Genomic DNA, 14,835 nt, shown 5'->3' with positions numbered 1-14,835 from the left:
TCACCCTCCTACTTGTTGGAGAGGATGTGGCCTACTAGACACACAGAGCCACATTTGGTAGTCCTGCCCAAAAATTGTACCAGTTTTGAACACAGATGTTCAACACCTTGAACTCACTGCATATTGCCCCTGCACTTAGTCCGCAGACTTGCCTCCTACACTTAGATTTCCCGACACTGTCCCCGGCTCAAAAATCCCTTGCTATTTATCTACTTATGTCCATTAAACTCGAAATCGCAAAAGCCTTGAAGCAAAAATCACCCCCACCATCCCACATTGCCACTGCACACTTCCTTCAGAAAATGGAATCATACTCCTATTCGGTCCTAGATACAGTTGTGCTCATAAGTTTACATACCCTGGCAGAATTTATGATTTATTGGCCATTTTTCAGAGAATATGAATGATAACACAAAAACTTTTCTTTCACTCATGGTCATGGTTAGTGTTTGGCTGAAGCCATTTATTATCAATCAACTGTGTTTACTCTTTTTAAATCATAATGATAACAGAAACTACCCAAATGACCCTGATCAAAAGTTTACAGACCCTGGTGATTTTGGCCTCATAACATGCACACAAGTTAACACAAAGGGGTTTGAATGGCTATTAAAGGTAACCATCCTCACCTGTGATCTGTTTGCTTCTAATTAGTGTGTGTGTATAAAAGGTCAATGAGTTTCCGGACTCCTGACAGACCCTTGCATCTTTCATCCAGTGCTGCACTGACGATTCTGGATTCTGAGTCATGGGGAAAGCAAAAGAATTGTCAAAGGATCTGCGGGAAAAGGTAGTTGAACTGTATAAAACAGGAAAGGGATATAAATAGATATCCAAGGAATTGAGAATGCAAATCAGCAATGTTCAAACTCTAATAAAGAAGTGGAAAATGAGGGGTTCTGTTGAAACCAAACCACGGTCAGGTAGACCAACTAAAATTTCAGCCATAACTGCCAGGAAAATTGTTCGGGATGCAAAGAAAAACCCACAAATAACTTCAGGTGAAATACAGGACATGTGGTGTGGCTGTTTCAAGATGCACAATAAGGAGGCACTTGAAGAAAGATGGGCTGCATGGTCGAGTCGCCAGAAGCCATTACTACGCAAATGCCACAAAGTATCCTGCTTACAATACGCCAAACAGTGCAGCGACAAGCATAAACCTTCTGGCACAAAGTCACTTGGAGTGATGAGAACAAAATTGAGCTTTTTGGCCACAACCATAAACGCTACATTTGGAGAGGAGTCAACAAGGCCTATGATGAAATGTACACCATTCCTACTGTGAAACATGGAGGTGGATTGCTGATGTTTTGGGGATGTGTGAGCTACAAAGGCACAGGAAATTTGTTCAGAATTAATGGCAAGATGAATGCAGTATGTTATCAAACGCCTCATCGAACGCCTCATTTTCAACTTCTTGATTAGAGTTTGAATACTGCTGATTTGCCTTCTCAATTCCTTGGATATCTTTTAATATCCCTTTCCTGTTTTATACAGTTCAACTATCTTTTTCTCCACAGATCCTTTGACAATTCTTTTTCTTTCCCCATGACTCAGAATCCATAAACGTCAGTGTAGCACTGGATGAAAGATGCAAGGTCCAGAAACTCATTGACCTTTTATACACACACACTAATTAGAAGCAAACAGATCACAGGTAAGGATGGTTACCTTTAATAGCCATTCAAACCCCTTTGTGTCAACCTGTGTGCATGTTATCAGGCCAAAATCACCAGGGTATGTAAACTTTTGATCAGGGTCATTTGGGTAGTTTCTGTTGTCATTATGATTTAAAAAGAGTAAACACAGTTGATTGATAATAAATGGCTTCAGCCAAACACTAACCATGAGTGAAAGAAAACTTTGTGTGTTATCATTCATATTCTCTGAAAAATGGCCAAGAAATCATAAATTCTACCAGGATATGTAAACTTATAAGCATAACTGTAAAATGGGCACTTATCTAGATATCTGGTCGCCATGGATGGAGAAATTCCCACACTGAAAGCCCGCAAGATATCCTAATCCTCCCCCCTTCTTTCTTCTTCTTTCCCCTCCTTTTTTTCCCTCCCCCTTTATACTTTTAGTAGTTTACGAGAGGTACAGTACTATGAGGTATAAAAAGTAAAATGAGAACCAAATGAGAATTTCAAGGTACATCTGATCATCTTTGACCTGGGGACTTACGGTACCGGCCCGGTTATTATAAAAGGTGTTACATCCTCCCTAGATCAATTACAGTGTGCTACAAGTATCATTTGTTGGTTTATCTGCTCTTGCCTGTATCTATTGAACACTATATAATGTACCTGCCCTGGTTCATGTTTCGCATTTTACTATATAACTATGCACATATCCCTGCGTGGATATACAAGACGGTTATTTTTGCATACTTTTATATGTTTTGTTCTCTCAATAAAAAGAATTTAATAAAAAAAAAAAAAAAAAAAGAAGGATAGGCTTTGTATGAGATAAGTCTAATCTAGATGTATGTATACTAGTCATCAGTGTGATGCCAAAGAGCTTGTTGCCCGCTCGCTGGATCTTCGGTCCACACAAAATGATTACAAATCTAACTTCGACGACAACTTGTAAATTAAAATGTATTGTAATCTTTATTTTTATTGTACATCTGCAACCTTGATTTAATAAAGCCTGATCATATTAAAAAAAAATAATAATAATATATATATATATATATATATATATATATATATATATATAATAATAATAATAATAATAATAATAATAATAATAATAATAATAATAAACATGCCCACTGCTGCTGAATATAACAAAAAAAAAAAAAATGCTGCCATCTTGGGGGCGGCCAAGGAGCCTGCCAGGAGTAACATTCAAAAGTAATTTTATATTTTATGTTAAAAGTTAGCTGTGGTTATATGTTCTACATCCAGGTTAAAATTAAAGGCATACACTAAAGAAATAATACCTCCAAAAAATAAATCACATTTACATTATCTTTAAAACATTAAATGAACCAACACAAACTGAAATCAAAATGCAATTTAGTCCTCCAAACTGAAAAGTGTCAGAACAAGATAATATTCCCATAGATTATTATACCATTTTGCTAGAGGAAATGGTACAGGTGTTAACAGACTTGTTCATATAAAATTGAAAGAGGGAAGCATACCAAACTGTAGATTTGCAGAAGCACATAGTTGTGTGATCCCAAAGCCAAGGAGAGATGATTTGTTATCTTCTTCCTCTAGACTAGTATATCTACTGCTTCTATAAACTCCTTACCAAAATCTGATAAGCAAACTGCTGCACTGACTCATATCATACATGAGGATTAAACTGGGTTTGTAAAAAGCAGGTCATCAGTTACAAATATGCAGTGGCGGCTGGTGAATTTGGAAGATGGTGGGGCTCTAGACCACACCCCTTTATTAAAGCCCCACCCTCAAGTGACTCCATCTATTAAAAACAATCCAGCATTGACTTTAACTATCTGTTTAACCACTTTAAACACCAAGGTGCAGGTAAGCAATAGCAAACATACGCCTAGATTACGAGTTTTGCGTTAGAGGCTGTGCGGTGCTAACGAGCAGTTTATGCTCACTGCTCACTTACAGACAGCGCTGGTATTACGGGTTGGTATTATTTAATTATAGTGTAGTGTTAGGTGTAATTGTAACTTAGGTTAGGTTTTATTTTACAGGTAAATTTGTCTTTATTTTAACTAGGTAGTTATTAAATAGTTAATAACTATTTAATAACTATTCTACCTAGTTAAAATAAATACAAACTTGCCTGTAAAATAAAAATAAACCCTAAGCTAGCTACAATGTAACTATTAGTTATAATGTAGCTAGCTTAGGGTTTATTTTATAGGTAAATATTTAGTTTTAAATAGGAATTATTTAGTTAATGATAGGAATTTTATTTAGATTTATTGTAATTATATTTTAAGTTAGGGGGGGTTAGGGTTAGACTTAGTTTTAAAGGTTAATACATTTAATATAGTGGCGGCGACGTTGGGGGCGGCAGATTAGGGGTTAATGAATGTAGGTAGGTGTCGACGATGTTAGGGGCGGCAGATTAGGGGTTAATGAATGTAGGTAGGTGTCGACGATGTTAGGGACGGCAGATTAGGGGTTAATAATATTTAACTCGTTTTTGCAATGCAGGAGTGCCTCAGTTTAGGGGTTAATATATTTATTATAGTGGCGGCGATGTCCGGTTCGGCAGATTAGGGGATAAAATATTTATTTTAGTGTTTGCAATGTGGGGGGGGGGCTCGGTTTAGGGGTTAATAGGTAGTTTATGGGTGTTAGTGTACTTTTTAGCACTTTAGTTAAGAGTTTTATGCTACGGCGTTGTAATGTAAAACTTAACTACTGACTTTAAAAAGACTGGTACCAGGCTTGACAGGAGAGGGTCTACTGCTCACTTTTGGTTAGACTCGTAATACTGGCGCTATGCAAGTCCCATTGAAAATATAGGATACGCAATTGGATTTGCGGTATTTCCGAGTCTGGCCAAAAAAAAGTGAGCGGTACACCTGTACCTGCAAGACTCGTAATACCAGCGGGCGTTAAAAAGCAGCGTTGGGACCGGCCAACGCTGCTTTTTAACCCTAACGCACAACTCGTAATCTAGGCTACAGTGCTTTAAGGTCTACACTGCCCAGAACACATACAGGCAGTAAAGCTGTTATATCATTACTGTGTAACATAATTGCTGTTATGAATTAACCTACTGGAAGCCAGTAACACACACAGTTCCTATTTAGCATCAATATAATGTTAGACCCCAAAAAGACCAGTATCAACGTAAGCAATGCGTGGTATAGAGGCACCAAAGCATTAATACATTTGTCACACAATAATAGAAAATGAAGAGAAAAAAAAGGAAAGAAAAAAAAAGGATTTACTAAAATCAGTATATATTTTAAAATCTAGAAGAGTCCCTTCCAGCAATGAGCAACACACTAGGCGTGTTTTTACAAAAATGAACAGTTTATTACGCTCTTCAAACTGATGAAACATCTAGAAAAAGCAGTAATTGTGACTCAATTTAATTATAACATGCACAGTCACTTATGCACATTTAGCTCCTCAGGCTTTAAGATACACACACAGTAATACACAATCTCTCAATTCAGTCACACTGATGACTGCTCATAGTCTCTCATAAACTACACAAACATGCTGACAGTAATTCCCACACATACACATAAACACAATAACTCACACGCATACATACACACAATATATATATATATATATATATATATATATATATATATATATATATATATATATATATATATATATAGATAGATAGATAGATAGAGTGAGTGATTGTGTGTGTGTGTGTGTATATATATATATATATATAAATATATATATATATATATATATATATATATATATATATATATATAATGTGTGGGTGTATGTATGTATGTATGTGTATATATATATGTGTATGTGTGTGAGTTATTGTGTATATATATATATATATATATATATATATATATATATATATATATAATGTGTGGGTGTATGTATGTATGTATGTATGTGTATATATATATATGTGTATGTGTGTGAGTTATTGTGTATATATATATATATATATATATATATATATATATATATATATATATATATATATATACACACATACATATACACACATATACACACACACACCGTGTATGTGTGTGAGTTATTGTGTATATATATATATATATATATATATATATATATATCTATCATCAAAAGGAAAGATAATCCACGCCAAATGTAAAACTTGAATTTTATTTGAACTTTATTTTCATTGATTAAAAAGTTGCAAACAAGGAGATCCTCACAGCTTAGCAGAGTGAACGCAGCACTGGGCTTACGCGTTTCGGCGGTTAAGCCGTAGTCATAGCATATATATATATATATATATATATATATATATATATATATATATATATATATATACATACATACACACACACACACATATATACACACACACTTGTGTATAAGTCACACACAATAACTCACTAGCATACAATAACACACACATACACACACAAACATATATACACACACACAAGCATATATACACACTGTCACACAGACAGTCAGACATACACAGATTGCTTCACATACAGACAGTGCCCCACACACACTTTCACATAGTTACAAACACACACTAGCAGCTTGAACTTACACCACCTTTCACTAAACTTGCAGTGCAGTGAAACGAAGCCAAGGAAAAAGTAGCGAGCATAGAGAGATGTCAGATTCAACAGCCAATGAGAAGCACAATTTCATAATGTAAACAAAAAAATGTAAATTGAAACAGTAGGGATTGGAGTTAACTGCACAACAACATTTAGAAGTAAATACATACATTCAGAACTGCAGCACCAAGTACCTGTATTATTCTCTGAAATACATTTGACAAAAAAAACACCTTTTAAGGCCGTTATGGCATTCTATTCCGTCCACCGGGCTTTAGCGCCATTAGGATGGAATAGAACGTCCTAGCTGTTTGGCTGTCCTGAAGCCAACGGCGCTTCCTGGATGCGATTGCGGTCTGGAGGGCGAGCCTAGCGTCATAGGAATGCCCCCGTGACCCGATCACATCATTGAAATCTCACGATCACAATTGTTCCGATGTAGACAAAGAAACCCGGTAATCAAAGGATTAAAGTTGAAAGATTTTTTTCTGCAGTAACAGTTTCCCATTAACAAAAAAAACTTACTTAGTGCAACAGCTTCTTACCCCTCTTAAACCCCCTTGAGTGCTAACGACAACTCAGAGCCGTCGCTAGCACTCAAGCTCCTTTTTAGCAATATGGGGGATACTACCGACTCCCACCCCCCCGTGATCGGGCCTGTATAGTGACAGGCATCGCCGGGGCTTCCCGTTACGTGCGGTGATGTCATGCGCAATGACGTCACCGCGCAACTTTATTTAAAATGTACAATACAAAGTATAGGGAAAGGGGGCATGCTGCTTAGAAGCCTGAATATCTCAGGCATCTAAGCAGATACAGACCCTCAAGACCCGCTGTTGGAAAGGTAATTGCCTAACCTGTTTTTTTTGTTTTTTGGTTTTTTTAAATAGTAAAAAAACAGAAAGAAAAAATATGAAATCCAGTTTAGCACTCAAAGGACACTGAACCAAAAAAAAATATTTCATGATTCAGATAGATAGAGCGTGTGATTTTAAGGAACTTTCCAATTTACTCCTGTTATCTTCGTTCTCTTGGTATCTTTATTTGAAAAAGTAGCACCCTGGATAGAGCTTGCTGATTGGTGGCTACATTTAGCTCCCAATCAGCAAGTGCTACACCCAGGTGCTGAACCAAAGTTGGGCTGGCTCGTAAGCTTACATTCTTGCTTTATATAAGTGATATATAAGTGAGGAGTGCTAGTTGTAGCCTAATCTAAATAAGCAGCATATGATGAAAATATGTTTTATAAATCTACTAATCCTGCTGTATTTCTCTGTATACATTATACTTACAATGCCTTCTAATGCAGGGAAGAGTGAACAGGTAATTATTAAACTGTTTTCTGTAAACGTAAGCTTTTTATTATTATTTTGCAAGAGTCTAACACAGGTAGTTTGCTCAAAATGGAGCCATCTTACTGAATAGTTGTAAAAATTAGGATAAATGGAAATTCAACATTTTTTTTAATTATTCAGATAGAGGATATGATTTTAATCAACATTCTAATTTACTTCTATTATCAAATTTTCTTTGCTCTCTTGGTATCTTTTGTTGAAAAGCAGTGACGTAAACTTAGGAGCCGGCCCATTTCTGGAGCACTGAGTGGCAGCAGTTTTGCAAGAATGCTACCCATTTGCAAGAGCACTAGATGGTAGCAACTACCTGGGTATCTCTTCAACAAAGAATATCATGGAAACAAAGCAAATCTCATAATTGAAATAAACTGGAAACTTTTTTTTTTAATATTGTATGCTCTGTCTGAATCATATCCCTTTAAGATTATAGAAATCACAGAATACTCTGCCCAACAAATGTAAAACTTTGCCAGCCTCCCTGGGGCATATCATTAACTGTTTAGTTCTATGTTTATTGTCATTTTTTTTTTATTCTTGTTTGTCAAACATTATTGCTAATAGAAAACACTAAAATGCAATGGAGTTTGATAATGTCCTGAATCTGTAGTAAGCTCAGAGTGATGGTAAATCCTAGCGTTTGTGAAACACTAGGATTTACCATTGGAACAAATAAAGGGGACTTTCAGTCATGAAGTATAAAATACTTCATGTTGAAAGTTCCTTTATTTGTTCGAAGCGTTCGCCGCGCTGAGCGCCTCAAGCAGCCCACGGCAGAACCGTATTTTGCTGAGAGGTGAAGTTTCCACCTCTAAGCCGAAAGCCGTGCTGTCTATTCGGCTTGAACGCTTCGGACAAATAAAGGAACTTTCAGCATGATATATTTTCTACTTCATGGCTAAAAGTCCTCTTTATTTGTTCCAATGGTAAATCCTAGCATTTCACAAACACTAGGATTTACCATTACTTTAATGCTGATGCGACATCTAGAAGTTTTATGTAGGAGATGTGAAAACTGTAGAATTGTAATATAACCTTATATGTCTGAAAAATAAAATGTAATTGTTCTGCTGTCATAAGTGTTATTGCCTGCTTAGTAATTAATGCAAACATATACATATATTATTGTACATAGCATTTTACCTTTGCAATGCTATCCCCAGGACCTATTTAACAAGCACACCACCCGGCTGATTTTACTAACCAACCAGTTGAAATTAAATCTAATATGAAGATAAAATTAGCTAATATTTTTTCAATGTTTGCTGCACAAATTATCATTAAATTGTGACATTATGTTTTGCTTTAGACAGCTTAACCTTTTAACACCGTTGCAGCATTTTATTCCATCCTAACCGCGCCGGGCTTTAGAGCCGTTAGGAACGGATAGAACGTCCAAGACGTTTGGCTGTCCTGAAACAAACGGCGCTTCCTGGATGGGATCGCAGTCTGGAGGGCGTGCCTAGCCTCATAGGGCCCCCCTGACCCAATTCCATCATTGTAATCTCACGATCACGGGATTTCAATTTGTCTACATCAGAGCGCTGTTCCAATGTAGACAAGTTAACCCTGTCATTAAAGGGTTACGTAACATTTATAAATAACAGAAAATATTATAATATTGCAAAGCATTACACTGTCCCCACCCAGCCACTTCACAATGCCACCTGGCTGGCAACATTTTCTGTGGAAAACACTGTTTAACCAGGGCACTAATCAGTTTTGGTGGTAAAATATTGATCTACATATAATGCTTGCACATTATGCACATAACCAGTTGTTTTATGGATCATGTTTAATAAGAGGAAATCAGACTGCCTATCTTTTTTTTTAATAATATATGAATAAGAGATATTGCTTCACTGGAGAACTCTCAAATGTTCAGTAACATCAGATAAAGTGGTAAAATGAAAAATACTGTAGACCATAAACCGATTCTGTATAAGCAGTGGTTACAACATATAAGGCACAAGTGCCTACCTTAAGGTCATTCTGAATGTCTCGCCATTCTTCACAGGAGAAGTCAGCTGCACTTGCAGGAAGTTTATCTTTTCGAAGAGCACGACTTTGAGGAGCTAAACTTTCAATTCGCTTTTCACAAAAGTCTATTAAATTTGGGTAATGTCCTTCTTCTCCAGACCTTCAAATCATTGCACATAAAGAATTTTTTTAAAGAAAACAATCCTCTTGGGTGAATTAAAAGATATATTTCAAATGTATATTCACTAGCTAGAAGGTTATATCACATTTGTCAACAGTTACAAAGGGACGTCATCATTCATGTCCTGTTTCTCATGCAGTTTCAAAATAAAAAGTATACAGTTTAAAAACTTTTAAATGCAACATTACACATTCTAAATGTTCACAGAATGATCCACCTATTCCTTAAATCAATTATAAAAATTGTATAAAATATTTGGAAAAGCTCATTAAAAAAAATAGCATCTTACCTGAGAATCTGCAATATATTTTCCAAGTGTTTGACATCTGTACACTTCTCAATAAAACTATACTCAAGGTGATCAACAGGAATGTTATATGTTTTGGTACTTCCAAAATTCATTGCAGAAGAAAGTTCCGGAGCACTCATATCTAGAAATGTAAGACGGAGATATATATAATTTAAAATAGTAATAATTAAACTTTTTCACAATTCAGAAGAAACGTTTTAGTCTAATTAAAATGTCATTATATTTATCTTACAATATAAGTTTTTTTAAAGTTCATAGCCAGTGGGAAAGTGTATTTTATACCAAATGTAGTCATTACACTATTAAAAAATGTTTTAATGTAATGGATAGACAGAAAACAAGGACAACGGGCCTTTGCTATGTTTCCAACTACTACACAATAATTACAAACTGTGAGGTTAAAGTGATGCTAAACTCTCCCTTTATAAAAGCAGATCCGGAATGTTAGTGATAGTTTAGATGGAGTTTAACCCTTTGAGTGCTAAGCACTTTCCCACCTGGGTGCTAAGCTTTTTTAGGTTTTTTTTTTCTATTTGTTTATTTTTTTGAAAAAAAAAATATTTTTTTCCCCTTTTCAGATCCCCACACTTACACTGTTGGAAAGGTTAGGCGATTACCTTTACAACGGTGGGTCTTGGGGGTCTGTAGCTGCTTAGATGGCTGAGATACAGACTTCTAAGCAGAATGCCCCCTGCTCCTATACTTAACATTGTTAAAGGGATAGTATAGTCAAAATTAAATTTTTATTATTCAGATAGATGTAATTTTAAGCAATTTTCTAATTTACTCCTATTATCAATTTTTCTTCGTTCTCTTGATATCTTTATTTTAAAAAGCTGGAATGTAAGCTTAGAAGCCAGCCCATTTTTGGTTCAGCATCTGGATAGCGCTTGCTGATTAGTGTCTAAATGTAGCCATCCAATCAGCAAGCGCTATCCAGGTGCTGAACCAAAAATGGGCTGGCTCCTAGACTTACTTTCCAGCTTTTTTAAATAAAGATACCAAAAGAACAAAGAAAAATTGATAATAGGAGTAAATTAGAAAGTTGCTTAAAATTGCATGTTCTGTCTGAATCACGGATGTTTATTTTTGACTAGACTATCCCTTTAAGTATAAAGTTGTGCGGTGACGTCATCACGTCATTGCGCGTGACGTCACCACGCATAACGTGAAGCCATGGCGATGCCTATCACTATGTAGGCCCGATCGCCGGGGTAGGAGCGAGTGGGAGCCCCCAGATCTCCCTCAAGGTGGGAGAGTGCTAGCAACTGCTCTAAGCCGTCGTTAGCACCAGAGTGGGAAACTCTGCGACGGCTCAGAGCCGTCGTTAGCACGCTAGGGGTTAAAGGGACATCCCGGTCAAAATGTAAATGCACATAGATGAATTACATCTTTGAATAGAAACATATTTGCAATATAAATATATTGGCAAAAATACTTCTAGTACAAGTTATTACTGTTTTAGTGTTAACATTTTTCTCTGCACATGCACTTGAAGCATTATTAGATATTCTTAGTGTGTCAGCATTATAAATACGGCAACTGCTCAAAGCGCCAGTAAGGCTTGTTTCATGTCAGCAATTAACAAATTGAGTCATTACAAGATGGTACAAGCACCTTATGCTCTCCGAGCAAGTGCTGTGTTTAAAATGCTGGGGTACGGAGCATACTTAAATACACTTTTGAAACATCTAAATCTTTTATTAGAAGCATTTTTGCTAATACATGTATATTATAAAAAATGCTCCTGTTCAAAACTGAAATGCATCCACTTGGATTCCAATTTTGGCTGGACTGTCCCTTTAATTCCTCAGTTGTAATGAAGATGCGCTATAACTTACTATTTAATATAGATATGAAATTCAAATTCCCAGTGCTCCACCACCCACTTCAAAAGTCAATTGTTCTATGAGCTAATGGTTTTAATTGTTGTCCAATCAGCATTCTCCCCTTTGGATGCCTTTTGCTGTAGCTAGAGAGCTGATTGGGCAATAATTCAAACCGTTAGCTCACAGAAACATTGGCTTTTGAAGTGGGCGGAAGACTGCGGGGTATTTTCATTCCATATCTATATTAAAAAGTAAATTATAGTGCAACTTCATTACAACTGATGAATTAACCCCTTCCAGCGGTTAGTATGTTCCATGCCATCCTAACTGCGCTGGGCTTTAGCACCGCTACACGGCATGGAACATCCTGAAACAATAGCCGCTTCCTATATGGAATCGCAGGCTGGGGCGTGCCTAGCGTCATAACACTCCCCAGTTTCCATCATTGAAATATTTTTACTCATTTGTTTAAAATTGTGAACTTTGTTATGATAAAAACAAATTAGTCCCAGCAGGAAGGGGTTAAACTCCATCTAATATGTTTATACAACAAAAAGAGTAGCTGATCCTTTTTATTTTATTCCCTACTAGTGGGCCTGGTCTTATTTTAGGTTATAGGCCACTACAAATAGTTGTGCTTAGGCATAAAGTACAAAATATGTCACTAACATTCCGGATCAATTTTTATAAAGGGGAGAGTTTACCATCACTTTAACATGGGACATTCCAGCCAAAATTGGAATCCACTTAGATGCATTTCAATTTTGAATACAGCATTTTTTGTAATATACAGGTAGCCCTCAGTTTATGCCAGGATTAGGTTCCAGAAGGAATGGTTGTAAATCGAAACTGTTGTAAATTGAAACCCAGTTTATAATGTAAGTCAATGGGAAGGGAGGGAGTTAGGTTCCAGGCCCCTCTCAAAATTGGAATAAGTAACACCTAATACATTATTTTTAAAGCTTTGAAATGAGGACTTTAAATGCTAAACAGCATTATAAACCTAATAAAATAATCACAAAACACAGAATATATAATTAAACTAAGTTAAATGAACAAAAACATTTGCTAAACAGCATTATAAACATAATAACAGTCACACAACACAGACTTCACTTGCATTTTTCTGCAAACAGTTCTTTCTATGCATTCCAATCTGGACTGATTTATAGACAGGAAGATCTTGTTCCTTTGAAATCTTTTCGATAGCTCAGGTCTGGTTAAACTGATTAATTTCAGCTTGCTTGGCTTTGCTGCAACACAAGCAGACAGCTCCACCTACTGGCTATTTTAATAAATGCTGCTGCTGCAATATATTGCAAAGAGAAAGTAAACCCAATCCATTATAAAAGAAAAAGCTTTGAAAGCAAAGAGCAGTACAACTTCAAATACAAATCAAGAAAGATTTTTTACTTTAGGCAATAATTTATTTTGCAGTATTGGTCTAAACTGGGACAAAATGTCATATTTGAAATGCACAGCAACATTTTTCTTATATACTATTAGAGGAATTTTCACAATATACTTCTATTTGCAAAAATTATTCTGTTAAAATAATAGCATGCATGCCATCAGCTGTGTACATGCACATGTGTCTTGCATGTATGCTCAACAATCGGTCACATAATGTGTCACATCAATGTCAGTACTTGGGTGCCTGTGGCCATATTTTCTACAGTTCATGTGTATTTTTAAACTTTATTTTCAAAGAGATCACTTTTAAAAGCATTTTTGCATATACAGTACAAGTATATTACAAAAATTACTCTGAGTGTGATATAAATTGTAGCTAATTTAAAATACAACTTTTATGTTACTTTAAGACAACACAAATATATGACAATACTAAATAAATTAGTTTCTTTTCATCACATGGTAAAAACTGACATTCGTCATTTTTAAACTCACAATAGTAACTATGTGATAGGCTGACACTGAGCATTTTGAGTGTTTTTTAGAACGACGCCTAACAAAATAGTATATAAAATGCAGAATGTCCCTTAATATGGACACTGATAGAAATGTTTTCTCTTAAAACATATTGAATTTTCAATTTAAATTGTCATGTGGCTGAAATTAAAAGAAATAAAATACATTGTGATTATTGAACCCCCTTGCTGCCATATGGGCTAAAAACAATTACGTAGCATCCTTGCCTGCAGCTGAGAGCTAATCAACACCAACAAACACGATCACCACGCGTGTTTCAGCAAAAATATAGAACCGAACCCTACCCTTTCAATCGTGTACTTACCTGCGCGCCCCCGTGGGTAAATTAATCAGATTCTAATCTAAACGGATGCAAACTGCATACCCGGGATCCCCAAGCACACAAAGTTTGGCGTTACCACGGTGACGCCCCTCCCACACCCTGATAACCAATAGAAAGCTCACTTTCGGTAACGTAAGTTTGATGACAAAATGGCTCCGCACTATCCAAAACAATAACAAAACATCACGAAACACTTCCAGATGTTGTTACCAGTGTAATTAATAACGTATAGAGGCAAAGCAGAAATATATATATGCATTTACGTACTAGGTGACGTAATTGACCACACACACAGACTGACATCAAGAAACTGCGTTTCTGAGTCTGAGTGTGTGAGGGATACTGGGAGCTCTTGATAACGAATAGGCCTTTTATAAACTACACCAATGGCAAAATAACACCCAAAACGGCGTCACAGTGTATTTATAACTACATACAACAACTGCATAGCAAGGCTAATAAAACATGGAGTGCAATAAAAAGGTCTATGTGTAAAACTGAGAAGATATACTTAGAACCTAGACTAGAGGGCGCTCAAAGCTACAGGATAATACAGTAATGGAATTGTAACAATTAAAGGGACACTGAACCCAACATTTTTCTTTCGTGATTCAGATAGAGCATGCAATTTTAAGCAACTTTCTAATTGACTCCTATTATCAATGTTTCTTCGTTCTCTTGCTATCTTTATATGAAA

The 14,835-nt window shown here is 36.0% G+C and overlaps 1 protein-coding gene across 1 annotated transcript in view; it reads right to left on the bottom strand.

Annotated features, from left to right (window-relative positions):
* SPAG1 (sperm associated antigen 1) overlaps positions 1-14,835 on the bottom strand; it is a 501,191-nt gene that overhangs the window by 426,811 nt on the left and 59,545 nt on the right. The window contains exons 2-3 of the mRNA XM_053715918.1: positions 10,017-10,158; positions 9,547-9,706 (exon numbers count right to left, since the gene is read on the bottom strand). Coding sequence (XP_053571893.1) covers positions 9,547-9,706; positions 10,017-10,158 — 302 coding nt within the window. The remainder of the gene's footprint in view (positions 1-9,546; positions 9,707-10,016; positions 10,159-14,835) is intronic.

Source organism: Bombina bombina, chromosome 5, assembly GCF_027579735.1.
Source record: "Bombina bombina isolate aBomBom1 chromosome 5, aBomBom1.pri, whole genome shotgun sequence".
In the NCBI taxonomy this organism is placed as follows: Eukaryota; Metazoa; Chordata; class Amphibia; order Anura; family Bombinatoridae; genus Bombina; species Bombina bombina.
The sequence above is the reverse complement of the archived record's forward strand: the minus strand, read 5'-3'. Positions and strand labels throughout refer to the sequence as shown.